This window comes from Bombina bombina, chromosome 3, assembly GCF_027579735.1.
Source record: "Bombina bombina isolate aBomBom1 chromosome 3, aBomBom1.pri, whole genome shotgun sequence".
NCBI lineage: Eukaryota > Metazoa > Chordata > Amphibia > Anura > Bombinatoridae > Bombina > Bombina bombina.
In genome coordinates, this window is record NC_069501.1 from 1,236,713,776 (window position 1) to 1,236,741,115 (window position 27,340).

The 27,340-nt window shown below is 37.0% G+C and overlaps 1 protein-coding gene across 1 annotated transcript; it reads left to right on the plus strand.

The window, feature by feature from the left end:
- Positions 1-543: 543 nt before the first annotated feature.
- Positions 544-27,340, plus strand: DNAJB13 (DnaJ heat shock protein family (Hsp40) member B13). Its single transcript, XM_053705090.1, has 8 exons — positions 544-632; positions 4,279-4,382; positions 8,013-8,174; positions 12,172-12,329; positions 18,251-18,364; positions 21,447-21,560; positions 24,303-24,379; positions 25,745-27,340. The coding sequence occupies exons 1-8, from the start codon at positions 565-567 to the stop codon at positions 25,896-25,898; spliced, it is 951 nt and encodes a 316-aa protein (XP_053561065.1). The 5' UTR covers positions 544-564; the 3' UTR covers positions 25,899-27,340.

The window sequence follows — 27,340 nt, forward strand, 5'->3', positions numbered from 1 at the left end:
GGTAAAATTAGAGTTTAGCGTTCTAAATTACCTTTTGTACGTTTTGGACCGTTTGGTGCCAGAGGTATTCAGTATTCACATCACTAATATTCACCTCTTCACTAACTACCTTTTTTCCCTAAAATATATTATGGTAAAATAAAATTATGGTGAAAACACTGTGGTTTATATTTAGTGAATTTAAATAGATGCACTGTGCATGTCACTAGCCTATTTTTATTTATTTATTTTTAATACTTTGCAATACTTTTTTTTAAATGAAATAATTCCCTATATTTAGACAGAGAGATAAACGTCTCCATAGCAAACTTTTTTCTTCAATAATTATATTGGCGGCTGCTGCTAAAGCCTAATGTGAAGCTGTACCGACTGCTCTAGCATTCAATTTCAATTGTAGCGTGTCCACTGTCTACTCCAGATGACAGCGCAAGGAATCATGGAAGTTGTAGTTCTGGTCTTCTTGCACTGATTGAGAAATTGTACTCCAGTTCCCTTGGTGCTCTGCGAGCGACCGGTCTCCATAGCAACTAATAGCTTGTATACATTCAGCCGTGAGAGGCAGAAATGGGACAAGATTACTACGCGGTGCTGGAAATAACGCGCAGCGCTGGGGATGCGGACATTAAAAAAGCGTAAGTAATCTCACCAAAGCGGGGTTCCCGGAACGGATAACTCCCCAAACTTCATTATAAGGCTGCGGTCACCTAAGTCTCAAAATAATTCGGGGGGAGGGGGGCTAGGAGATCATGAGACCTCGGTGTATGGCATGTGAGTGCCCAGACCTTAATATGAGGCACGGGGTATCTATTCTTTAGTATGAGGCAGTTGGTACCAAGACCTCAGCATAAGCCAGAGGGTACCCAGACCTTAGTATAAAGTTAGAGAATACCTAGATTACCGTATAAAGCTAGAGGATATCTAGATCTTAGAGGGGTCCCTAGACCTCAGTATAAAGCTAGGTAATACTTAGACCACAGGGGATACCTAGACCTCAGCATAAAGCTAAGGGTTACCCAGACCTCAGTATAAAGCTAGGTAATACTTAGACCATAAGGGATACCCAGACCTCAGCATAAAGCTAAAGGGTACCTAGACCTCAGTATAAAGCTAGGTAATACTTAGACCACAGGGGATACCTAGACCTCAGCATAAAGCTAAGGGATACCCAGACCTCAGCATAAAGCTAAGGGTTACCTAGACCTCAGTATAAAGCTAGGTAATACTTAGACCATAAGGGATACCCAGACCTCAGCATAAAGCTAAAGGGTACCTAGACCTCAGCATAAAGCTAAGGGTTACCCAGACCTCAGTATAAAGCTAGGTAATACTTAGACCATAAGGGATACCCAGACCTCAGCATAAAGCTAAAGGGTACCTAGACCTCAGTATAAAGCTAGGTAATACTTAGACCACAGGGGATACCTAGACCTCAGCATAAAGCTAAGGGATACCCAGACCTCAGCATAAAGCTAAGGGTTACCTAGACCTCAGTATAAAGCTAGGTAATACTTAGACCACAGGGGATACCTAGACCTCAGCATAAAGCTAAAGGGTACCTAGACCTCAGTATAAAGTTAGGGGATAGTTACCTAGATCACAGATAAAGCTAGTGGATACATAGACCTCAGTATAAAGTGAAGGGGTACCTAGACCTCAGTATAAAGCTATGGAATACATAGACCTCAGTATAAAGCTAGGGAATACATAGACCTCAGTATAAAGCTAAGGAATTACATAGAACTCAGTATAAAGCTAGAGAATAAATAGACTTCAGCATAAAGCTAAGGGATACCTAGACCTCAGTATAAAGCTAGGGAATACATATATCTCAGTATAAAGCTAGGGGGTACCTAGACCTCAGTATAAAGCTAGGGAATACATAGACCTCAGTATAAAGCTAAGGGATACCTAGACCTCAGTATAAAGCTAGGGAATACATATATCTCAGTATAAAGCTAGGGGGTACCTAGACCTCAGTATAAAGCTAGGGAATACATAGACCTCAGTATAAAGTTAAGGGGTACCTAGACCTCAGTATAAAGTTAAGGGGTACCTAGACCTCAGTATAAAGCTAGGGGGTACCTAGACCTCAGTATAAAGCTAGGGGGTACCTAGACCTCAGTATAAAGCTAGGGGGTACCTAGACCTCAGTATAAGGCATGGGTAGCAGGGCTGGAGATCACTAGACCTCACTGTAATGGAGAAGGAGCAGAGGGTCACCATATCTCACAGTAGCAAACAATAAATGGGTCTCACAAGGAAAACTGATAACACTGGGGGTATGAAACTGTACATACTGACATGAGCAGTTCCCATTTGCCATGTAATATTATTCTTTCAAGGCTTGTTCTGAGAACCTGCTTATGTTCCTGACCATAGAGTACTAGAGTTAGGTCTGGAAAATCTGCAGTCCCCAGAACCACCACCCAACAATTCTAGTTCTGATTTGCTTCATGTGTCACATGCAGTAAGGGAGGGAAGGGATGCAGGGAGGAGTCATGTGCTCCCACTAGACAACCAGGGATCCATGTTTTTTTAATAAAGTGAATAAATAAAACATTTGCAGAGTCTGGGGAAAGGCATCATGCAATAGAACTACCCCTAATTTCTGCACCCCTAGGCACAGGCTTAGTTGACCTAGACAAAAGTACCCTCCTGGAGTTAAAGGGACACTGAACTCAATTTTTTTTCTTTTGTGATTCAGATAGAGCAGTAATTTAAAGCAAATTTCTAATTTACTCCTATTATCAATTGCTCTTCGTTCTCTTGCTATCTTTATTTGAAAAAGAAGGTATCTAAGCTAAGGAGCCAGCCAATTTTTGGCTCAGTACCCTGGACAGCACTTGTTTATTGGTGGGTGAATGTATCCACCAATCAGCAAGAACAACCCAGGTTGTTCACCAAAAATGGGCCGGCATCTAAACTTACATTCTTGCTTTTCAAATAAAGATACCAAGAGAATGAAGACAATTTGATAATAGGAGTAAATAAGAAAGTTGCTTAAAATTGCATGTTCTATCTGAATCACGAAAGAAAAAAAATTTGGGTTCAGTGTCCCTTTAAAGAAAGAGTCTTTATAAAACTTTATAATTATAATTATTCAATATCTTTGAGACCCTACTGTTTAAAGGGACACTGAACCCAATTTTTTTCTTTCGTGATTCAGATAAAGCATGAAATTTTAAGCAACTTTCTAATTTACTCCTATTATCAAATTTTCTTTATTCTCTTGGTATCTTTATTTGAAATGCAAGAATGTAAGTTTATATGCTGGCCCATTTTTGGTGAACAACCTGGGTTGTCCTTGCTGATTGGTGGATAAATTAAAGGGTTTAAATACTGTACATAGTTAAAAAGATACTAAACCCAAAAATGTTCTTTCATGATTCAGGTAGAGAATATAATTTTAAAGAACTTTCTAGTTTACTTCTATTATCTAATTTCTTTCATTCTCTTGGTATCATTTGTTGAAGCAGCAGCAATGCACTACTGGTTTCTATCTGAACACATGGGTGAGCCAATCACAATCGGTATATTTATGCAGTCAACAATCAGCAGCTAGAACCTAGGTTCTTTGCTGCTCCTGAGCTTTTATATATATTTTTCAGCAAAGAATAACAAGAGAAGAAAGCAAATTAAATAATAGAACTAAATTGAAAAGTTGTTTAAAATTATTTTCTCTATCTGAATCATGAATGAAAATTTTGGGGTTTCATGTCCCTTTAAGCTATTGCTTGGGAATGCTGATCCTATGTGGCTACAGCAACTGAGCGAATCAGCAGCATTAATGTCACAGCTGGGTTGTGAGACTACATCTGCTAATTGGGTTGCTGTCTGTTTATGCTTAAGACCAGCAGTTCTCTACAGCTCACAAGCATCACTTTAACTATGTGTTTAACTCATTTGTGGGGGTGAAAGACATAGCATTGCAGGGGGGCTAGTGCTAAAATGACATGATGTACAACGTATTTCTAACTTGCTATGGTTTTATTTTTAGGAAGTAGCTATATATATTTATTTATAGGAAGTAGCTATATATATTTATTTATAGGAAGTAGCTATATATATTTATTTATAGGAAGTAGCTATATATATTTATTTATAGGAAGTAGCTATATATATTTATTTATAGGAAGTAGCTATATATATTTATTTATAGGAAGTAGCTATATATATTTATTTATAGGAAGTAGCTATATATATTTATTTATAGGAAGTAGCTATATATATATTTATTTTAAACAAAAACAAACAACAAATGAGGCGGATTTCTTTCAGGTATCGGAAATTGGCATTAAAGTATCACCCGTTAAAAAACAAAGATCCTGGAGCACCGCACCGATTTAAACAGATTGCTGAAGCCTATGACGTGCTGAGTGACCGTAAGAAATGTTATTTTTCTGCCTTATGTTGTATTTATTGCGTTCTTTGTCATTTAAAGGGACATTCCAGTCAAAATTTAAATGCACATAGATGAATTACATATTTGAATAGAAACATATTTGTCTTATTTATCTAAATAATGAAAGAAAAAAAATTGGGTTTTATGTCCCTTTAACCCCTTAATGACCACATCACGTTTAAATTTTCTGACCAAGGCTATTTTTACATTTCTGCGGTGTTTGTGTTTAGCTGTAATTTTCCACTTACTCATTTACTGTACCCACACATATTATATACAGGTTTTCTCGCCATTAAATGGACTTTCTAAAGATACCATTATTTTCATCATATCTTATAATTTACTATAAAAAACATTATAAAATATGAAGAAAAAATGGAAAAAAACAAACTTTTTCTAACTTTGACCCCCAAAATCTGTCACACATCTACATCCACCAAAAAACTCCCATGCTAAATAGTTTCTAAATTTTGTCCTGAGTTTAGAAATACCCAATGTTTACACATTCTTTGCTTTTTTTGCAAGTTATAGGGCAATAAATATAAGTAGCACTTTGCTATTTCCAAACCACTTTTTTTCAAAATTAGCGATAGTTACATTGGAACCCTGATATCTGTCAGGAATACCTGAATATCCCTTGACATGTATATATTTTTATATTTAGTAGACAACCCAAAGTATTGATCTAGGCCCATTTTGGTATATTTAATGCCACCATTTCATCGCCAAATGTGATCAAATAAAAAAAATGGTTCACTTTTTCACAATTTTTTTTCACAAACTTTAGGTTTCTCACTGAAATTATTTACAAACAACTATGACATAAATTGTTGTAAATGCTTCTCTGGGATCCCCTTTGTTCAGAAATAGCAGACATATATGGCTTTGGCGTTGCTTTTTGGTAATTAGAAGGCCGCTAAGAGCTTTTTGGGGTGATTTTAGGTTTAGTGTAGTGTACTAGACCAGGGGTCGCCAACCTTTCGGACCTCAGGGACCACTAAACTCACAATTTAGAATCCCGTGGACCACTAACATGAATTTTTTTTATTTTTTTTAAAAAGGTACAAACCTCTATAATGTGTATGTGTGTTGTGTGTAAAAAATAAATATATATATATATATATATATACACACACATACTGTACATAACTAGTATAACCATAGCTAAGTTTACATTATGTATATATTTACACATTTTTAAGAATTATTTTTTGGAATTAACTAACTAAATTACAGAACTGAGAGAATACTTCCAAATAACAGATGAAGGGTGAGTGCCAACTTTTAAACTGAAACCAGAGAGGCAGAAAGTGGGGGTAAAGAATTATGTTTAAAAGGACCACAAGACTTCCAAGTTAAATCCCCAGTTAGGAATTATTCAAAACTACTTATGATCATGGACAGACATCAGAGTCATAAATAAAGTTTATATCAGAAAGCTCTCAATATGGATGTGAGCTAACCACGACTGATGTTACTGGCAATTACTATAATACTGGTGGGATAAGGCTGATCTGCTGGATGGCAAATACTGGAATTCAGGTGGAATGGCTTTGTGCGCGGGAAAATTATTATAATTAAAAATAATTAATATTTAATGAAAAAAAGATGGAGGGGAGGAAGACAAACAGTGATGTAAGTCCATCTGAAGGAATTAGGAAAACTACTACAAAGATACAAGTAAAAGGAAGAAAATAAATTAATTATAAGACAGAATTTCTTTTTTAAGATTTTCTTTTTTTTATATACTTTAATTCCACTATTTCAAGTCAAAACTCGGCTGGCTTTAGAATGGAAGCATCTTACTCTGAGCAGTGCACCGGGCGGGAAGAGTTAAAAATACAATCTAGCTATGCAATTTGCGCAGTACTACGCAGCGTGCATAGGGAGATTATAATTTAACTCCTCCGTCGGTTTTCATTGATGTCCAGCCAGGCACTGTAGGGAGTTGTGGCGCAACAGGGGAGACACCATCAGAGGAGACTAATTCCTGCTTGATGGTATCAAGGACCACCAACATCTTCTCGTGGACCACCAGTGGCGACCGCTGTACTAGACAACCCAAAGTATTGATCTAGGCCCATTTTGGTATATTTCATGCCACCATTTCACCACCAATTGCGATCAAATTAAAAAAAAGTTAAATTTTTCACAATTTTAGGTTTCTCACTGTAATTATTTATAAACAGCTTGTGCAATTATGGCACAAATGGTTGTAAATGCTTCTCTGGGATCCCCTTTGTTCAGAAATAGCAGACATATATGGCTTTGGTGTTGCTTTTTGGTATTTAGAAGGCCGCTAAATGCTGCTGCGCATCACACATTTATTATGTCTAGCAGTGAAGGGGTTAATTAGGTAGCTTGTAGGGAACTTGCAGGGTTAATTTTAGCTTTAGTGTAGAGATCAGCCTCCCACCTGACACATCACACCCCCTGATCCCTCCCAAACAGCTCTCTTCCCTCCCCCATCCCACAATTTCCCCGCCATCTTAAGTACTGGCAGAAAGTCTGCCAGTACTAAAATAAAAGGTATCTTTGATTTTTTTTTTTTTAGCATATTTACATATGCTGCTGGGTAGGATCCCCCCTTAGCCCCCAACCTCCCTGATTCCCCCCCCCCCCCCCCAAACAGCTCTCTAACCATCCCCCTCTACCTTATTGGGAGCCATCTTGGGTACTGGCTGTCTGCCAGTACCCAGTTTGCAAAAAAAAAGATTTATTTTTTTATTTATTTTTCTGTAGTGTAGCTTCCCCCCAAAGATCAGCCCCTCCAAGAACCCTTAGATCTATTTTTCTGCCAATTTCACCCCCTTTCTCCCACTTTGTAGCATTAAAATTTTCTGTAGTGTAGCGGTTCCCACCCGCTCCCACCCCGTGCACTCGCCGGCACGTGCGCGCCCCCAGTGATCCCACCCACAATCCCGCCCCCCTCTTCTTACCAGAAGCTATCGATGTCTCTTTCTGCATCGGATGGCCAAGGATGGTTATTGCAGGATGCCTCTATATCGAGGCATCACTACAATAACCGGAAAGCGGCTGGAAGCGATCAGGATCGCTTCCACCGTTTTCCAAGACCAACGATGTGCAGGGTACGTCTTTGGTCGTTAAGTGTATTTTTTTTGGAGGACATACCCTGCATGTCGTCAGTCTTTAATGCTCCAACCATTATGTCTCCATGGCCACAATCTTGCCGTGAAACTAATATGGTCTCATTATTTGTGTTGCCATGGTTGCAACTCTTGTTAACCCCGAGGTCCCTTGCAGTGTGTTGCAGCTTTTGCTAATATCCAAGGGGTACTTAACACTAACCTTTTTAAGAAACTTTTTTTTTTTTTTTTCTAGTATCACATTTCCTTCATTCTCTTGCTATAATTTGTTGAAAAGCGTACCTAGGTAGGCGCAGGAGCAGCAATGCATTACTGGGAACAAACTGCTGATTGGTAGCTACACATATGCCTCTTGTCATTGGCTCACACAATGTGCTCAGCTATCTACCTGTAGTTACCTATGAAATTAAACATATTTATATGTGAGGAACACTGCCGTAATAAAACACATTACAATTTTATGTCCCTTTAATTAAATATTTATAAATGTTTTCCTTTTTTAGACAGAAAAAAAGCCACTTATGACAAGTTTGGAGAAGAGGGTCTCAAGGGTGGGATCCCCCAAGAATTTGGAGGTGAAGATGCCTGGACCACCGGCTACGTCTATCATGGGGACCCTAACAAAACCTTTAAGGAGTTCTTTGGGGGGGACAATCCCTTTGCAGGTATTAGGAAAAGTGACATATCCCTTTAATTGTAAATCTGTGTACAGCAATGAGACGGACAATGACAATATAAATACACATACTGGAGAGTTGGGATTTTTGAGAGTAGGTGCAAGTCATTGAGGCCTATTTATCATTGGTCTTGCGGACCTGATCCGACAGTGCGGATCAGGTCCGCAAGACCTCGCTGAATGCGGAGAGCAATACGCTCTCCGTATTCAGCATTGCCCCCTTCAGACTCGCGGCCAATGGGCTGCCAGCAGGGGGGTGTCAATCAACCCAATCGTACTCAATCGGGTTGAATTGTGGCGATTCCTGTCCGCCTCATCAGAGCAGGACCGCTGCTCCATAACTTGTGTTTCTGGTGAGTCTGAAGATTCGCCAGAAACACGGCCCTTCAAGCTCTGTTCGAAGCTTGATAGATAGGCCCCATTATGTTGTAGCTTGAAGCGACACCTACTGGCGGGTAAGGGAATTAAGATTTACTTGGAAAATAATTATTCATTGAGGCTCAGTTTATGCCAAGCATACACAGTTTTTACTAGGTCCTATAAATGACTTTGCATGATCAATACATTATATAGGAACATAGACGGCAGATAAAAACTAAAAAGGCCCATCAAGTCTACCCATATTTGTTACTGTTTCCTTAGGATAGCCTTATGCATATCCCAAGCATTTTTAAATTCCTTTACAGTCTTTGTGTTTACCACCTCAAATGGAAGTTTATTCCATGAATCTACCACCCTTTCTGTAAAAAGATGCTTCCTTAAATTTCTCCTGAATCTGCTACGCTCTAACTTTAGATTGTGACCCCTTGTTTTGGCATTTATTTTTTTGTGAAAAATGCTTTCAGCTTCTACTTTATTAAATCCCTTCATATATTTTCTATCATGTGACCTCTTTTCCTTCTTTAGGTCATAGAGTCTTTGTACATTTTATGTTTTAGACCGTGTCCTTTGGACAGCTTCTAGTTTATTTCTATCTTGCTAAAGATAAGGTCTCCAGAACTGTACACAGTATTCCAGATGAGGCCTAACTAATGATCTGTAAAGTGGCATTAGAACCTAGTTCTCCTACTAATACCTCTCCCAATGCAACCAAATATTCACCTGGCTTTACTGGCTACACTGCTGCATTGTGTACCAAATTTTAAGTCATCTGAAATATTAATTCCAAAGTTCCGTTGCTTAGTTACAGTCAGTAATGTACCATTGAGACTATAATTGGCCTTTTGTGGTATTACATGTATAATGTTGCTTTTGGTAATATTGTATTTCAGATACCATTTATTTGCCCACTCCTCCAGTTTTTTAATATCACTGCACATTTGCTCCACCCCTCCTGGAAAATCAACTCTGTTACAAATTTTTGAATCATCAACAAACAAGTAAACCTTCCCCTCCCCCATTCGTTGTGTGCAATTTTAAATGTGCGTAGCGGATTGCTGCCCACCAGAGGAGAAGCCAGGCGGACAGGGGCGAATATGTACACCCTTGCCCGCCATGGAATGATAAATGCAGCGCTTGCTGTCAGAGGTATCCAGTAATACCCAATACTATACTCGCCTCTTCACCAACTACCTCTTTTCATATATATATATATATATATATATATATATCTTTTCATGTGACAACACTGAAGAAATGGCACTTTGCTACAATGTAAAGTAGTGAGTGTACAGCCTGTATAACAGTGTACATTTGCTGTCCCCTCAAAATAACTCAACACACAGCCATTAATGTCTAAACACAAAAAGTGAGTACACCCCTAAGTGGAAATGTCCAAAGTTTAGACCTTTTATGCTATTTTAAAATAATATAAATGGTTAGATATATTTAGGCAGTGTTTACCGTGGCCCCTAATAACAAGAGAACCACCGCTTACGTAGTGTATACTGCATATCCCACACTACAATGGCCATTATTAATACACATTAGGAAGGCACGTGACCGTAAACATGTTGTGTTTTAGAACTCTACTATTATACCAGAATGGGTTGTGTCACTTTTTGTGCACATTATTTTATATATGATTTTAATATATGTGTATTGCTCATACTTGTTTTTTATGCAATATCTTTTTATGTGCATTTCATTAAATATATTTCCAAATAAAGGGAAAGTGCATGCCCTTTTTTACAAAAGCAAAGATAATTTTTTATACTTGTTAGTGATTTGTATTTGAAGTGGTTAATCCTTATAAATAAATATTCAGGTTGTTTATTCATAAACAGTCTCATAGTAATTGTCATTCTAAATTATATTCTGTTAACCCTTCATATGATTTCATATTATATTACTGGTTTGATATACCCAGACAATACTAACTGTGGCCGCAGTGATCCACTGTGTACATCTCATCCCCAAGGCAGAACATGCTGTGATCTGAGATGTCATTGCAGAAAATGCAGCATGTCTGCAGAAAGAATGGGACACATGCAAGAACTGTTGGCTCTTTCGCTTTGCAGTGCTACTCTGCATCAGGCTGTTGTCTTCAAACTGTACTGTGCTCTGGCTGCACTGTGTATGTTTTCCTTAACAAAGTGCATCCAGAACAAAGTGCTGTTTGAAGAGAACAGCCAAATATGGAGCATCGCTGCAAAGCAGCACTGCATTTATTATTGTTGACTGACTCGACGTAACACTTTTTTTTTTTTTCTCTGCAGCTAATGTGCAATGCAATTTTCAATTGCTGCACCATATTCTAAAACTTCAAAAATTACTTTATTCTCCAGTTAATCAACACATTGCAATTGAACTGGTGCTTTACTGTAACTGCTTAATTTATCATTTCAAAATGATCTGCAGAAAATATTTCACATAAAAAATTTCATTGCAGAAAGTGAAAAAAAGTTTTTGCCTCTGGGCATCTCATATACTATATCACTATCACCCCTGCTATACTAACGGTTATGTGGGTACATTATATATAAGCACACTTACAATTCAGAGAGCATTATGGGAAGACTCAGAGGTTCTTCTGTTTCTGCCTCTGTGCATCTCATATACTATATCACTATCACCCCTGCTATACTAACGGTTATGTGGGTACATTATATATAAGCACACTTACAATTCAGAGAGCATTATGGGAAGACTCAGAGGTTCTTCTGTTTCTGCCTCTGTGCATCTCATATACTATATCACTATCACCCCTGCTATACTAACGGTTATGTGGGTACATTATATATAAGCACACTTACAATTCAGAGAGCATTATGGGAAGACTCAGAGGTTCTTCTGTTTCTGCCTCTGTGCATCTCATATACTATATCACTATCACCCCTGCTATACTAACGGTTATGTGGGTACATTATATATAAGCACACTTACAATTCAGAGAGCATTATGGGAAGACTCAGAGATTCTTCTGTTTCTGCCGTCTTTTTGTTTCTTCTGCTGCTTCACTGTTGCTTAAAGGGGTAGAAAGGTGAAAATTTGAATGTGCATAAAAATGCTTCTAGTAAAAGCTGTTACTGTATTTCAATGGCATATGCACATATGCTGTGCTCCAGTATTAAAACACTACACCTTCTCAAATAGTCAGCAGTGGCTTGTATGGCACAGATTAAGTCTTCGGAAGCAATACACACCACCACCAGCTATCTGACCAGGCATGGTGTTTGAATACTGGTACACGGCCCTCACAGCATATGTGCATATGCTGCAGAAAACCAGTAATAACCTTTACTAGAAGCATTTTTACTTTTCATATTTTCTATTCCTTTAAACCATCAGCTACTAGCGATTGGCCCCTTTTGAGAGAGGCAGCATCTGAGCAGCCTACTATGATTTTTCCTTGGGATCCAGTTGCCTCTAATAAAGCCACTGCCTTATTACCCACATCACATGACGTAAGCAAACAACTATAGGTTTGTAAAGAAAATATTTGTACTTATTTCATAAAACAAAACAGGAATATTTTATTAGTAAAAAACATATATTAGTGAACACTGTGTAATTATATTTACTTATCTTTTTATTCCCACTCCAAGATTTTTATACTCCAGAGGGTGGTGAAATAAACAACGGTTTTGGAGGTCTGCGTGGAAGAGGGGTAAAGAAACAAGACCCCCCCATTGAGAGAGATCTCTATTTATCTCTGGAGGACCTGTTCTTTGGCTGCACCAAGAAGATTAAAATTTCTCGAAGAGTAAGTATTACATTCCCAAAGGCTCTGACATACGTCCTTTTATAGGTATTTATATAAACCTTGTAATGTTTGTATTTACTGTATAGTTAATGAAGTCTCATGGCTCAAAAATAAATATTAATGCCGGTGATAAGAATATTATAGTTAGTGATAAACATTATTTTGAGTGTTGGTGCTAAAATCCATAAAATGAAATATTACTAAAAATATTTGTATTGATACTTTAAAAGTCTAACAAAAGTGTCCTGACCTCCATGACTTTGTACCCTTAAAGAGATATGAAACCCCAAATTATTCTTTAATGATTCAGATAGAACATGTCATTTTAAACCGTGTTCTACCTTACTTTTATTATCAGTTTTGTCTTCATTCTTTTGGTATCGTTTGTTGAAAACCAGGGTCATAAGCTTAAGAGATTGCCCATTTCTGGGGCTCTATATGGCAGCAGTTTTGCAAGAATGTTATCCATTTGTAAGAACACTAGATGGCTGCACTATTTCCTGCTATGTAGTGCCCCAGATGCCTACCTAGGTATCTCTTAAATCCAGAAAATCATTGGAACAAAGAAAATTTGATAATAGAAGTAAAATGTAAAACTTTTTTTAAATGGTCTGCTGTGTCTGAATCACAAAATAATGTTTTTGGGGTTCATATCCATTTAAAAGTATAAACAGGATGGGTGTTAGTGCTTTCCTTACCTTATTATGAGATTGTTAAATAAAGAAAGAAGCACATATGTAGATTAGGGCTAGGGGAAAAATGAAAATCGCGATTTTGGTCCCAAATAATCGCAATTTTCTTTTAAATGACTATAACACCTTAGTTTTTCAATAAAAAATGTATTTGGCACTACAGAATCTTAATGTGCATGTTTCTCAATGTCCAATAAAATCTTGGAGCATAAAATTACAAACCACAAAATAGTTAAAATAAATGAGCTGCCTGTGCTGTGGTTACATAGTAGCCCCTAGCCAGTTCTTAGGTCTTCTGACACAACATTGTCATGTTTTCCTGGGCAGTCAGTCCAACTGTGGTATGATTAACATATGAACTTCCCATACATCAGAAAAAAATATATCTTTAAAAAACGAAGCCTCTACTTCTGACGCAAACAGTTCAGAAAGTGCACCATGGAAAATAGATCAGACAGTAGAGTAAAAGTACACAAATAGATCAGACAGTAGAGTAAAAGTGCACAAATAGCTCACACAGTAGAGTAAAAGTGCACAAATAGATCAGACAGTAGAGTAAAAGTGCACAAATAGATCAGACAGTAGAGTAAAAGAGCACAAATAGATCAGACAGTAGAGTAAAAGTGCACAAAAAGATCAGACAGTAGAGTAAAAGAGCACAAATAGATCAGACAGTAGAGTAAAAGTGCACAAATAGATCAGACAGTAGAGTAAAAGAGCACAAATAGATCAGACAGTAGAGTAAAAGTGCACAAATAGATCAGACAGTAGAGTAAAAGAGCACAAATAGATCAGACAGTAGAGTAAAAGTGCACAAATAGATCAGACAGTAGAGTAAAAGTACACAAATAGATCAGACAGTAGAGTAAAAGTACACAAATAGATCAGACAGTAGAGTAAAAGTGCACAAATAGATCAGACAGTAGAGTAAAAGTGCACAAATAGATCAGACAGTAGAGTAAAAGTGCACAAATAGATCAGACAGTAGAGTAAAAGTGCACAAATAGATCAGACAGTAGAGTAAAAGAGCACAAATAGATCAGACAGTAGAGTAAAAGAGCACAAATAGATCAGATAGTAGAGTAAAAGTGCACAAATAGATCAGACAGAGTAAAAGTGCACAAATAGATCAGATAGTAGAGTAAAAGAGCACAAATAGATCAGACAGTAGAGTAAAAGAGCACAAATAGATCAGACAGTAGAGTAAAAGTGCACAAATAGCTCAGACAGTAGAGTAAAAGAGCACAAATAGCTCAGACAGTAGAGTAAAAGTGCACAAATAGCTCAGACAGTAGAGTAAAAGTGCACAAATAGATCAGACAGTAGAGTAAAAGTGCACAAATAGATCAGACAGTAGAGTAAAAGTGCACAAATAGCTCAGACAGTAGAGTAAAAGAGCACAAATAGCTCAGACAGTAGAGTAAAAGTGCACAAATAGCTCAGACAGTAGAGTAAAAGTACACAAATAGATCAGACAGTAGAGTAAAAGTGCACAAATAGATCACAGTAGAGTAAAAGTGCACAAATAGATCAGACAGTAGAGTAAAAGTGCACAAATAGATCAGACAGTAGAGTAAAAGAGCACAAATAGATCAGACAGTAGAGTAAAAGAGCACAAATAGATCAGACAGTAGAGTAAAAGAGCACAAATAGATCAGACAGTAGAGTAAAAGAGCACAAATAGATCAGATAGTAGAGTAAAAGTGCACAAATAGATCAGACAGTAGAGTAAAAGTGCACAAATAGATCAGATAGTAGAGTAAAAGAGCACAAATAGATCAGACAGTAGAGTAAAAGAGCACAAATAGATCAGACAGTAGAGTAAAAGTGCACAAATAGCTCAGACAGTAGAGTAAAAGAGCACAAATAGCTCAGACAGTAGAGTAAAAGTGCACAAATAGCTCAGACAGTAGAGTAAAAGAGCACAAATAGATCAGATAGTAGATTAAAAGTGCACAAATAGATCAGAGAGTAGAGTAAAAGTGCACAAATAGCTCAGACAGTAGAGTAAAAGTGCACAAATAGCTCAGACAGTAGAGTAAAAGAGCACAAATAGATCAGATAGTAGATTAAAAGTGCACAAATAGATCAGAGAGTAGAGTAAAAGTGCACAAATAGATCAGAGAGTAGAGTAAAAGTGCACAAATAGATCAGAGAGTAGAGTAAAAGTGCACAAATAGATCAGACAGTAGAGTAAAAGTGCACAAATAGATCAGATAGAAGAGTAAAAGTGCACAAATAGATCAGACAGTAGAGTAAAAGTGCACAAATAGATCAGACAGTAGAGTAAAAGTGCACAAATAGATCAGATAGAAGAGTAAAAGTGCACAAATAGCTCACACAGTAGAGTAAAAGTGCACAAATAGATCAGATAGAAGAGTAAAAGTGCACAAATAGATCAGACAGTAGAGTAAAAGTGCACAAATAGATCAGAGAGTAGAGTAAAAGTGCACAAATAGATCAGACAGTAGAGTAAAAGTGCACAAATAGATCAGACAGTAGAGTAAAAGTGCACAAATAGATCAGACAGTAGAGTAAAAGTGCACAAATAGATCAGACAGTAGAGTAAAAGTGCACAAATAGATCAGACAGTAGAGTAAAAGTGCACAAATAGATCAGAGAGTAGAGTAAAAGTGCACAAATAGATCAGAGAGTAGAGTAAAAGTGCACAAATAGATCAGAGAGTAGAGTAAAAGTGCACAAATAGATCAGACAGTAGAGTAAAAGTGCACAAATAGATCAGAGAGTAGAGTAAAAGTGCACAAATAGATCAGAGAGTAGAGTAAAAGTGCACAAATAGATCAGAGAGTAGAGTAAAAGTGCACAAATAGATCAGAGAGTAGAGTAAAAGTGCACAAATAGATCAGACAGTAGAGTAAAAGTGCACAAATAGATCAGACAGCAGAGTAAAAGTGCATTTGTGCTTCACTGTCTGAGCTATTTTCTGTGGTGCACTTTCTGAACTGTTTGCGTCAATAAATACTTTCTTTAAAAGAAGAGGCTTCATTTTTTTCCATGTAAACGGCTTTATTCTACCTGTGTAGGCAGCTGTGACTGCTGCCATCAGAGCTGAGGCAAACCCGGCAAATTCCTCCATAGCGCAGCTCCTGCATAGCCTCTCTACTCTCCTCACCCCCTCCTTTCCCTACAGAAGCCTGTGCGCAATGAACAGTTACAGCCCTCCTGTACATCATAGGTGATGTCATAGGGGGCGGGGCTAAACATTGCATACTCTCGCGGTTTTTAAATTGCGGCGATTAATTGCGTTTTTAAATTGCATATGCGATTTAATTGTGCAGCCCTAATGTAGATACATTTTTTATAACGATGATATTTATTCTTGCACACAGAATTTTTTGTTAACTACTGCTAATATGCAAATGAATTCATTTATTTCATATCCTGAGGTCTGGTTATGCTAAAGTGTATGTTATACATAGGTCCCAGGGTATTTGACTGCCAAAACCAGGTGTATAGGATCCCCTGTTCATTGTGAGATGATGATTTACTATTGGATAAACTGCTGATTACATCACCAATGAGAAATAAATGTTACACAATTCTGCACTCTATCATAGCTTTCAACTTAAAGGGACAGTCTAGTCAAAATTAAACTTTTATGTTTCAAATAGGGAATGCAATTTTAAATAACTTTCCACTTCACTTTTATCATCACATTTGCTTTGTTCTCTTGGTATTCTTTGTTGAAAGCTAAACCTAGGCAGGCTCATATGCTAATTTCTAAAACCTTTAAGGCCACCACTTATTTCAATGGATTTGGCAGTTTTTCACAGCCAGAGTGCGTAAATTCATGTGTTTCATATAGATAACACTGTGACCACGCCCTGGATTTACAAGTGAGAGGGCACTGATTGGCTAAATACAAGTTTGTCAAAAGAACTGAAATAAGGGGGCAGTTTGCAGAGGCTTAGATACAAGGTAATTACAGAGGTAAAAAGTATATTACTATAACTGTTGGTTATGCAAAACTGGGGAATGGGTAATAAAGGGATTATCTATCTTTTTTAAACAATAACAATTCTGGAGTAGACTGTCCCTTTAGTGTAGTGCACTGCGGTACTGGGTGAAGCCGGCAACATCTTTACCCAGCATGGGAGGGTGCTACATTAGGTTGAATGGCGCAATCGGTGTGTTTCAATTAGACAGCAAACCTGTGTCGTGGTTTTTTAACAAACTGCAGCTCTGAAGAGGACGGCTATACAATAATTGTATGTAAACTTTTGGGTGGATAAATATATATTTTGGCATTTAAAAAAAAAAAAAAAAAAAAGTATAGCTATCCTTATATGATTCTGCACATAATGCAGAATTATGTAACATGTTTTACAGTGTACTGTCCCTATAATTGTCTTTTTAAATTTGTGATTATACCTAAGTGACTGTATGTTCCTAGCCACTTATCATACTTCTCTCGCAATCCAAAATAAAGGATTATGGTTTTGTCCTGTTAGATATGTATTCATAAAACACGGTCACTAGAATTTAGCATAATTATTGTTTTTTTTTTAAAGGGACAGTCAACTCAAACATTTTTATTGCTTAAAAAGATAGATAATCCCTTTCTTACCCATTCCCCAGCTTTCACAGAAAACATATTTATATTAATATACTTTTTAAATCTGTGATTACCTTGTATCTAATCCTCTTCTGACAGCCCCCGATCACATGACTTTTTATTTATTATATATTGACTTGCATTTTAGCTAATTAGTGCTGTGTTGTGCTGACTCTTAAATAACTTCTCGGGCGTGAACACAATGTTCTCTATATGGCTCACATGAACTAGCCGTCTCCTGTTGTGAAAAGCAAATAAAAAAGCATGTGATAAGAGGCTGCCTATAGTGGCTAAGAAACAGGCAGACATTTAGAGGTTTAAATGTTATAAAGTATATTAATATAACAATGTTGTTTGTGCAAAGCTGGGGAATGGGCAGTAAAGGCGTTGTCTATCTTTTTAAACAAATGGTATTGCATTTAGAACTTGCAATGTTACATAAAGGATGCAGGTTTAATAGTTACACTGTCTGCAGTGTCAGAAAGCCTTGCACCTTAGTTTACACTTTTCCTAGCATGATCTGTGCTTTAGGGATGGGTGCTTATTTTTGATTGTTTACCGTGATCACATTTTCAGACATTTCACATTGTATTTCAGTAGAGAACTGCAGATGTCTAAATAAGAATTGCTAAAATGTATATCACACCCCATAGGTAATGAACGAAGATGGACATACATCCAGTATAAGGGACAAGATCCTCTCAATTGATGTGCGACCTGGCTGGAAACAGGGCACAAAAATTACTTTTCCAAAAGAAGGTGACCAGGTAACGTGTAACATGTCAGTTAATGCATGGGATCATAAAGCCTGATGACAGATAATTACTTTATACCTTACTCTGCTCCTAAAGTTTAAGCTTAGAGGACATTAAATATATAAACGTGTATATATAATATTCTGCAAAGGTGGCTTGCACTCACTGGGTTTTCAAGTGTTTTTTCCATTGAAAATCATGACGTTTCGGGGTCTTCACCCCTTCCTCAGACAGAATATGAGTGAATATAAAAAGTGCAAATATATAACATGCATAATCACTCCCAGCAATCAAGTAGAACTGTCTGCATCTCATTAAAGCAAAAAGAAAACCTATAACAAATGGTCACACAGATAAATACATAATAACAAATTCATCCACAGTCATATATATCATAAACCATAAGAGGCAGCATAGTATTAAAGTGATATAACCTGTATACATAAATACATGTAGAAAGGACATAAATGTTATACTGCATACCATATATTTATGGAAACATCATATCTGATAATACACCCCAAACTCACAAGCGGTGCACGCAGCGGGTTTGACCTTATTCGTATCATATCTCATTGCATCAATCGCGGTACGCCACATGTATACCGGTACGCCACATGTATACCGGTACGCCACATGTATACTGGTACGCCACATGTATACTGGTACGCCACATGTATACTGGTACGCCACATGTATACTGGTACGCCACATGTATACCGGTACGCCACATGTATACTGGATATTGGAAGATGTATTGTTCTTGAAAAAGGTTTGTTTATGAAGCCGAAACGTTGACCCATATGTCTTTTTTTTATTCTACTATTATAATACATTTTTGCTACAGCATGTTGGTTAAAAAGACCTGTGAGTACCTATCTCATTTTTTATCATTTTTAAATTTGGAGATATGTGTGTGTGTGTCTGTATGTATATAAGTGTATGTATATATATATATATATATATATATATATATATATATATATATACATACACATGTATACATTTAAAAAAATATATCATTTAGCACTGTCAGTTGTGTTAGCATAATTTACAAGGTATTGAAAATCACGAGCAGTTCAGGGAATTACCTGGTGGAATCCATGTTCCTGGTCTCCTTGCTCTGTATAATATGTGTATGTAAATACTGTGTAAATTACATAAGATGTAATTATGTACATCCCCTCTCCAAACTGTCCAATTTTTCAGATGCAAATATTCCAAAACCAAAACTATTTCGAAAGCCAAATCTTTTGTGGTCCCAAGAAGTTTGAATAAAGGGTTTTGTTCCTGCCTGTGTATATATGTGTGTGTGTGTGTGTGTGTGTGTATATATATATATATATATATATATATATATAAATAAAAGAGATGTGCTCCACCAGGAACAGCTCAGTAGCCTATTCTATTGCAAAGTACCACCTAGGAGCAGCTCGATTGTGCTTTTCACGGAGGAGAACTTTCCTGAAGTCTATCAGTCTGATCCCACCCAGAAATACCAGGCAATTCTCCTCTGAACAAGGAACATAGCAACCCCAGATTATAGTTTCAGCCTTCTATGAGCCTCATCAATGAGGTGCAGCCACATTTCTCTATGCAGATTGGGCAAGGAGTCCATCAGGGACAGGCCTCATGGAATTTTTAAAAAGAGGGTCTGTCCCTGCGCGTAGCGAGATGTCTCGCATATAAATACCGAGAGCTCTCTACTAGGTAAAAGTTAGCAATGGACAGACACATATGCACATATGAGTATTATGCTTAATACAAATCAAATTGCGCTGTTTTCAGTGCACTAGGCAAAAATGTTGTTAAAGGGACATAAAACCCAAATGTTTTCTTGCGTGATTTACATAGAACACACAATTTTAAACAACTTTCCAATTTACTTGTATTATCACATTTTCTTCTGTTTCTTGTTATCCTTTATTGAAAACCAGGAAGGTAAGCTCAGGAGTGTGCACGTGTCTGCAGCAATATAGCAGCAGTTTTGCAATAATGTTATACATTAGCAGGAGCACTAGATGGCAGCACTATTTCGTGCCATGTAGTGCTTCAGGCACGCTACCTACCTCTTCAACAAAGAATAACACGAGAACAAAGCAAATCTTATAATAGAAGTAAATTGGGAACTTTTTTTCTGAATCATGAAAGAAAAATGTTGGGTTTCATCGCCCTTTAAATTATGATTTACGCTGTGCATAGTTAATACAATGTATTCCTGTGTAATTTACCTACATATTTTGTTTTTTTTTATAAAATATGATTTTTAGTGAACAATTTTGTTACGAATTTTGATGCACCTTAACAATACAATTTTTTTCCTGCATATTTTTGTGTTAATGGTTCAATTATTCATTTGTAAAATTTTAAAATTATGAATTTTCTTGTGCAGTAGTAATTAATGTATGCATCTCCTCCCCATACGAAAGTAGGTGCATTTTAGGGAGAAATTAGAAAAGTCTCCCTAAGGCCTTGATTCTAAAAAGATCGCTGGGCTGGTGAGATTCTATAAAAATGCTCGACAGCCCTTCTATTTCCCTTGGTGGAATCATATAAATCCACTTTTTACCCTGACAACAGTATTTACTCCTATTATCAATTATTCTTCATTATCTTGGTATCTTTATTTAAAAAACAGGATTGTAAGCTTAGGAGCCGGCGCATTTTTGATAATAGGAGTAAATTAGAAAGTTGCTTAAAATGATATGCTTTTTCTGAATAATGAAAGAAATAATTTGGGTTTCATATCCCTTTAACAAACGCATAATAGTAAAAGACAATGCAAGAACGCTGAAATTCAAATGTGTAATAGTTTTTTTCCAAACAAATTTTCAATTGACTTCCATTTTACTGATAAATATCATATTATATAGATGTTGTCTTCAATATGAGGAAGCTCACTATAACTGGAATCAGAGACTAATTATATTCTATTTTGTTTTTTTGTGCAGTTTCACCTTTTTCACTATGTCATGGGGTTATTTTTATAATTTAATACGTTGTTTCTAAATAACGATTTCAGTATTTTGATGTCATTTAATGACTTCCTGGCTAAACCTGTGTTCAGGAGACTAATAATAAACCTTTTGTTTAGGGTCCCAACATTATCCCAGCAGATATCATCTTTATTGTGCAAGAAAAGAACCACCCTCGGTTTAAGAGACGGGGAAATGATTTAATCTACACGTCACAGCTGTCTCTGGGGAAGGTAAGGAGCTTTACTGTCCCTTTTAAGCCATTATACATACTATGCATAAGTACAAATTTGAGTTTAAAGGGATAGAAAATCTTGTAATTACCAGATTACCACAATTGTTTTTTTACTGGCTAAACAATTTCTTACCACTTACCTTATTTGAAGAAGCCAGTCCGGATTTATTACTGAATTACACGAGGTGTACCACTGTCATTTTGTTTGCAGTATCCTATCTTCACTTTTGCTGAGGCCAATTCAAGACATATTATTATTGTAATCATTTATTTGTATAGTGCCACAAAATGCCGCAGTGGGGTTAGGCTTGTGAGGTCTGCAGTATGCACTTTGCAGAGGTGGAAAACACAATTCTTTAGAGTTAAAGGGACAGTCTACACCAAAATTGTTATTGTTTAAAAGATAGCGCCTTTACTACCCATTCCCCAGCTTTGCATAACCAACATTGTTATATTAATATACTTCATAGCATTTAAACCTCTAAATTTCTGCCTGTTTCTAAGCCACTGCAGAGAAAACCAAAAGGGGAAGTTTGAGGAAGCCAAACACCTATACAGTAGTGCTGTGAACAGTCCCGTATCAGATATACCACAGGAAATTACCTATAGCATACCCAGAGTAGTTGGTGGTTAATACAGTCCCTTGATAGTCATCCGTTATTTGTAAGTGTGTACAGTAAAGTGTGCTGACGATACAGTCTCACCTCTTATTCGGGAGCCCAGAGGATATCCTCCTTGAGAAGCCGTCCGTCGACTGTGTTCCGTCGGCAATCTGTGTCAGCTACACTTGTTCAAACAGCCGCTGTTATCGTATCTCACCGGATCTTTTCCAGAGGCGCCGTGAGTACACACCAACCAGGGAGCGTATCCAAGTTTCCACAGGACGATCCTCCAACCGGCTACTTCAAGCGGCAATTGCGGTTAACATCATACCAGGTTTTCACCAATCAGAGCTGTTGCTCAGAGCCGCACCTCCTCAGCAGTGACACCAAGGCTCCGTGCAATCGTAATACTTATCCCAGCTCAGAAATCTTCACAACTTACTCCGGGGATATTGCAGGAAAGCACTCAAACAGGGATACTAGCGCTCAAAGGCAAGAGAATTCCACCAAACAAAGAGAACAAGAGCGCTAGTATTGTATATATAAAACATAACCTTTATTGGTTATTTTAAAATCGGACAAACATTCATTATTCAACAAATAGAGGTGGGGTACCTCTGGCTGGCAGGCTTACGCGTTTCGGCGGAGCCGTAATCTAAGCCACTACAAGCAGCCTCTTATCACATGCTTTTTTTAATTTGCTTTTCACAACAGGATACTGCTAGTTCATGTGAGTCATATAGATAACATTATGCTCTCTCCCATGGAGTTGTGCAGGACACAGCACTAATTGGCTAAAATGCAAGTCAATAGATAATAAATATTTTTATTTATTTATTTATAAAATATTTTACCAGGAAGGATACATTGAAATTTCTCTCGTTTTCAAGTATGTCCTGGGATCACAAAACATTGCATTGATACAATAGGGTACAACAAAATACAAAAACAATAATAATACACATTATCCATGTGTATAGGTGGCTGTCTGCAGAGGCTTAGATACAAGGTAATCACAGCGGTAAAAAGTATATTATTATAACTGTATTGGTTATACAAAACTGGGGAATGGGTAATTAAAGGGATACTGAACCCAAATTTTTTCTTTCATGATTCAGATAGGGCATGCAGTTTTAAGCAACTTTCTAATTTATTCCTATTATCAATTTTTCTTCGTTCTCTTGGTATCTTCAGTTGAAAAGGCAGGAATGAAAGCTTTGGAGCCGGCCCATTTTTTGTTCAGTACCCTGGATAGAGCTTGCTGATTGGTGCCTGCATTTAGCCATCCAATCAGCAAGCGCAACCCAGGTTCTCAACCTAAAATGGGGCTGTCTCCAAAGCTTTTATTCCTGCTTTTTCAAATAAAGATAGCAAGTGAATTAAGAAACATTGATAATAGAAGTAAATTAGAAAGCTGCTTAAAATTGCATGCTCTATCCGAATCATAAAAGAAAAAAAAATTGCGTTTAGTATCCCTTTAAGGGATTATCTATCTTTTTAAACAATAAAAAAATTGGAGTTGACTGTCCTTTTAAATGGGATAAAATAAATTATAAAAGTATATTACAAAGTTGTTGTTTTTTACTACACATAATTAAACATCTTATTTTACAACAGCAAATCGTTTCATGTCCCTTTAATATGCCTTTAATCCTGTCAGGTGATTTGTGTGCATTGACACACTGTGACCAGATGATGGCGACAAAGGATTTCCTTATAACATATTTGTAACTACAATTTAAACGGACATAAAACACATTTTTTTTCTTTCGTGATTTAGATAAAGTATATATTTTTTAAACAGCTTTCAAATTCACTTCTATTATCAATTTTGCCTCATTATTTTGGTTATTAAAGGAACAGCAATGCACTACTGGGAGCTAGATGAACACATTGGTAAGCCAATGAAAAGAAACACATGTGCTGTCACCAATCAGCAGCTAGCTCTGATCTCTTGAGTCTACCTAGGTATACTTTTTAACAAAGATAACTGAGAGAACAAAGCAAATTAGCTAAAGGAAGTAAATTGGAAAGCCGTTTAAAATGACATGCGTTATCTGAGTTTCATGTCCATTTAAATTACAGATAAGACTGCAACCTGTATTACTGTACCTAATATACACCTACTATTGTTACAGGCACTAATTGGCTGTACGGTGGAAGTGGAGACACTAGACGAGAGAATACTGAACATACCTATAAATGACATAGTGCAGTAAGTATCAGTTCTGAGTATTCACATTTCCCTCTTTATGGTAAAAATAAACGGACGCCTCATGGTGTAGCCTATGTGAATTATGAAATAAATAAATAAAATCACAAGTGAGACGGCACAATATAGATGAATAGTGCAAATGGGCAGGATGGATGTCGCAGCCACCGGCAAAAACCTCCAGGAGTCTCCAATACACATCCACAGGAGAAATCCAGCAGACACTTTCAACAAACAGTACACTGCCCCTTGATAAAAGTACTAAACACTTTAATAGAACTCCAGGGCGCAGCTGATCAATGAAACATGCAATGCGTTTCTCGGCTCAAATGAATGTCGGTCATCTGTGTCGAAAGCAGTGGATAGGTCAAGAATTAGTAAGGAGTAGGGGCCCTTTGCTTTAGCTGATAACAAGTCAGTTGTTACTTTAGAGAGAGCGTTTCTGTTGAGTGTTTAGGGCAGAACCCAGATTGTAGTGGATCAAGTAAGGAGTTAGTTGTGAGAAATTGATTTAGGCGATTATAGACCAGTTGTTCCAATAACTTAGAAGCAAAGGGAAGTAATGAGACCGGTCGATAGTTAGAAGGGGTGGAGGGTGCAAGCGAGGGCTTTTTTAGGATTGGTGTGATTGATGCATGCTTGAATGTATCAGGAAATGGGCCAGCGGCGAGAGGCTGGTAAAAGAGAGTCAATCACTTGTGTCATAATAAAATATTCTGATACATTAGTATGCTCTTTAATTGCTGGATTGTATCATGCATGCATATAAAATGACTTTAAAGAGACGGTGCACAATAAAATTGTTTTCCCCAAAAATGTTCCCACTGACTTGTTATACCAGCAACCAAGTATTAAATGTGTGGGAAATTGATCATTTGGGTTTCTTTTGTATATGAAATAGCTGTTTTGCTCATTGAAACTTCAACCTATCATTCTTAAGAACATGCCCATTCATATAGCCTAAGCTTACATGAAGCACAAACTTTCTAATGTTACCTATCTCATCTCTCTCTCACACACACACACACATATATATATATACATACGTACATACAGTGGCCAATGTATAAAGCGGTTGATTTCTACTGCTGTCTCTTGTTTACATAAGTTTTCTAAATAGAATACTGCAATATTCATATTATCAGTGGAGGTTTCAACAGACAAATGAAGCTATTTAAAATAACAAAATAAACCTACAGTAACTGTAAACAATTGAATACACTCCAGTAGGTAAAACGTACCATTTGGAACACATTAAGAGAAAAACTTACAGTACAATGTCTGTTACATCACTTAGCGTCATTAGTGCTGCCAATCACTGGTCACAAACTGGTCTTTAATTGCTGTTTTTTCTCTATCTTTTGCCAGTCCCAAGTACACCAAGGTGGTGCCAGGAGAGGGCATGAGGCTGGCCAAGGACCCCAGTCAGAGAGGAGATCTCATAATAGAATTTGATATTCAATTCCCAGAGCACCTCACCCCCCAGAAAAAGCATTTGCTACAGCAGGCTCTCCTCTCCTAGATATTATAGCGCCGCTCTGCTGGTGACTAGTTGTTCACTTTTATTATATTAAACATAATGCTACACTCTGGTTATATATCTGTGTAAGCAGCACGTCTGCTAATTAAACAAATGTGCCTTGGTATTTGGTTAAGCAGACATTCTAATGCAAAAACATGTATTTTCTCCATTACTGACCCTATCTAACTACATGTTTAACCCATTCAAAGGGGCTTAACACATAATTTACATTCTGCACTGCAGTGCTTAAAGGGACACTGAAACCATTTTTTTTTCTTTAGTGATTCAGATAGAGCATGCAATTTTAACTTTCTAATTTACTCCTATTCATGTTTTCATTATCTTGCTATCTTTATTTGAAAAAGCTAAAGAGCCAGACATTTTTTGGTTCAGACCCTGGACAGCACTTGTTTATTGGTGGGTGAATTTATCCACCAATCAGCAAGAACAACCCAGGTTGTTCACCAAAAATGGGCAGGCTTCTATGAATAACATTCTTGCTTTTCAAATAAATATAGCAAGAGAATGAAGACAATGTGATAATAGGAGTAAATTAGAAAGTTGCTTAAATTGCATGCTCTATCTGAATGGCGAAAGAAAAAAATTGGGTTCAGTGTCCCTTTAAGCTGGTGATTGGCGAGTCGTACTGCTGCCGTTTCTAATTAGCTAACCACTCATGTTGTCCTCAGAAACTGCAATGTTTGCAGTTCGAGTGGCGCCTTTGCTGTGGTTAAACACATAGGCTCCCAGTTATTTATATGCGGGCAGATAAGATTCCCAAGCAGGAAACCTGTCTGCTTAACAAGAAGAAAGCAGCAGGTGCAGCCCCACCCCTGCTCTCACATGATTGGTTGTCAGTCACCCTGAGCGAATTAGACGTTAGACAAATGAGTGAGCCTGCCCTGCAAGGTCTCCATCACTGCATCCGCGACCTCGGAAATGAAGCCCATAGTAAGATCGAGCCAGTAATGCTGAAAAATGACTATAAGATTGTTTGTTAATGTCTTGTTCTTCTTGCTACAATGAATGACTTGTTTGCTTTGCTGCACTAAAACTCTAATATTATTAGCTATTTCCAATTTCTAAGACCGAGGATTAAACAAGCTTTTAATATCTCACCTTTCTAAAGATGTGAAATGAAAAACAAAGCTGAGAACTTCAGTGAATGTAACTGGAGGGTAAATGAAAGTATTATTAAGATTTAAAAATGTTAACACCCCTTTATAACCCCCCTTTATAAAGTTAATAAAAGTCATAAAAGGGGGGAAATTAATAAATGAGAATAATTGAAAATATTTATCTAGAAAAATACAGCAAGTTATTATTCCAGGTTTTCAATAATGTACCTGAACCTAGAACCTTTATTCTTGTTGTTTTTCTGTTTTTGTCATTGTTATCCTATAGGTTATTAAAGTTTAATAAAATAAAAACTTTAAAAATGG

What these genes read in the sequence shown, in the direction of transcription:
- DNAJB13 (XM_053705090.1), top strand. Translation starts at nt 565, where the DNA reads ATGGGACAAGATTACTACGCGGTGCTGGAAATAACGCGCAGCGCTGGG. An exon ending in CTATGACGTGCTGAGTGACC is followed by an intron (nt 4,383 to 8,012) that starts GTAAGAAATGTT and finishes TTCCTTTTTTAG; the next exon opens with ACAGAAAAAAAGCCACTTAT. An exon ending in CCTATAAATGACATAGTGCA is followed by an intron (nt 24,380 to 25,744) that starts GTAAGTATCAGT and finishes ATCTTTTGCCAG; the next exon opens with TCCCAAGTACACCAAGGTGG.